This window comes from Cebus imitator, unplaced genomic scaffold (genome assembly GCF_001604975.1).
Source record: "Cebus imitator isolate Cc_AM_T3 unplaced genomic scaffold, Cebus_imitator-1.0 Scaffold22, whole genome shotgun sequence".
Classification (NCBI taxonomy): domain Eukaryota; kingdom Metazoa; phylum Chordata; class Mammalia; order Primates; family Cebidae; genus Cebus; species Cebus imitator.
The window spans coordinates 406,750-408,915 of NW_016107337.1; the positions used below are offsets into that span (position 1 = coordinate 406,750).

Sequence of the window (2,166 nt, forward strand, 5' to 3'; positions counted from 1 at the left end):
GCTGTAGCACTTATTTATTTATTTATTTTGGGGTGGGTCTCACTCTGTCACCCAGGCTGGAGTACACTGGTGCAATCTCAGCTCACTGTAACCACCGCCTCCTAGGTTCAAGCAATTCTTGTGCCTCAGCCTCCTGAGTAGCTGGGACTACAGGAACATGGCACCACATCTAATTTTTGTATTTTTACTATGTTGGCCAGGCTGTTCTTGAGCTCCTGACCTCAAGTGATCCACCTGCCTTGGCTTCCCAAAGTGCTGGGATTACAGGTGTCAACCAGCACACCTGGCCTGCTGTAGCAGTTAAAGGTAAGAGTTATGATGTCTGCAACTCTATTAGGATGATTCTGCAAAAGGAAAATATATGTGTGCATAAGTGTGTGTGTGTGTGAGAGAGAGAGAGAGAAAGATAGAAAGAGAGAGACAGAGAGAGAGGAACAGAGACAGAGAGAGACAAAGAAAGACCACAAGTGTGTGGGGGTGTGTCCATTTGGTGAATCTAGGTGAGGGGTGCAGAGGAATACATTTAGTGTTCTTTATATGGCTTAAAATTTTTCAAAATAAAAATCATAAAGTATGGTAGCAGCTCCTCATTGAAAGAAAAACACGTGAACATGGTGATCTTGTGACTCAGCTATATGTAAGTTCAAACTCAGATAGATATTTTTATAAATATAAACTTTTTAAAGTTCAGATTATGATAATTCCAAAGAATACCTCCACTCTGCTTTTCAAATTCAAATATTCACCTCTGTCCGATGAACCATTAGCCAGTTTCCATCAGATGTCTGCTTGTGGAATTCCAGGTATGGATCTGACTTTCCAAAAATATCCTACATTTAAAACAAACAATAAAAAGCATTTATTCTCCTCTGAATCCATGAAACCATGTGTGACTACACTTTATAAATGTTGGCAACCACCTGAAGTCTAACTCTATAGTGTTGGTAGTAAATACACATCCCATCACCTTTCTCACTAACTTAGAAACTTACTGAAGTTTACTAGGGAGAATTATCAAAGCGCTTGTAATAAATGCTTATAATCCTGTATATCATACCCTTACTTCTCAAAAACATGACAGTTTTAAAATACTGTGGTCAAATGTACCATAAGATATGTTTTTGGCTTGTTTTTACCTTTAACCATTTTCATTCACCTATCACTGAGTAGTTTTATATAAATGATACCACAAACATTAGTCACACCAACTCTATGAAGGCAGGGCAGTTATCAGTGAGAAAATGGATTCAGAGGAGTTAATGATTTTCCCAAGATCACATATCCAACTTATTGATGGATGCAGGCCTTAAATTCGTATCTCACCCTTCTATGTCCAAAACTCCTTCACCAATACCACACGTTTTTACATACACAAATGACCGGAGGTAGATAAGTAGAACACATAATAGAAACACTTCAAGGGCACATCTTTTATTTCCTCTGTAATTCACCACAGAACTTCTATACAATGCTCACGTACACTAAGTGCTCAAAAATACCCTTATCGCGATCCTTAATACATACACATTCACACACATACAGAGAGATAAAATTCTGGAAAAATGTAGGAATCACTCACAGAGGTTAAACTCAGGTGGTAAGACTATGGATGATTTTTTCTCATTTTCATGTATCTTCATTTTGAAATTTGCATATTCCTTAACATATATGACTTGTTATTTTTGAAGATGAAAGAACACTTGTTAATCCCACAGGAATACATGCAGATACATCCCTAAGCTGAAGACTTCTTTAGTCCTGAATTAACCACAGTATTAAATTAAGAACTAAAATAATTTTCTCTCTTAAACACAAAGGTTAATGTCAAGCAAATAAAATATTTGATAGCCAAAAATATAAACACAAAGACTATGTGTTTAACCTTATCTCTAAGAAGAATCTTAAGTGAATGAAATAAACTTCTCCATGTTCCATTTTATAAACCTAAATAACAGCAACATAAGTGAGAGGTGTACTTTTCAAAAACACACTAACATGCCCTGTGTGATTTATCTTAAAAATAATCCTATGGAAAATGCAGAATATCCTTGTTATCATGTTGAAGGCCAAAGAACAGTACTTGTTTGAAGGTTCATTAAGTTGTCAGTATTAGAACTAAAACAAGAATTAAACTTCCTGGCTCTGATCTCCAGGATATATTAAGTA

At 36.1% G+C, this 2,166-nt stretch overlaps 1 protein-coding gene across 4 annotated transcripts in view; it reads right to left on the bottom strand.

Moving 5' to 3' along the window:
- CPNE3 (copine 3) overlaps positions 1 to 2,166 on the bottom strand; it is a 53,096-nt gene that overhangs the window by 21,249 nt on the left and 29,681 nt on the right. For all 4 annotated transcript variants that reach the window (XM_017521799.2, XM_037736071.1, XM_037736070.1 and 1 more), the window contains one exon: positions 747 to 830. In XM_017521799.2, the coding sequence (XP_017377288.1) occupies positions 747 to 830 (84 nt within the window). The remainder of the gene's footprint in view (positions 1 to 746; positions 831 to 2,166) is intronic.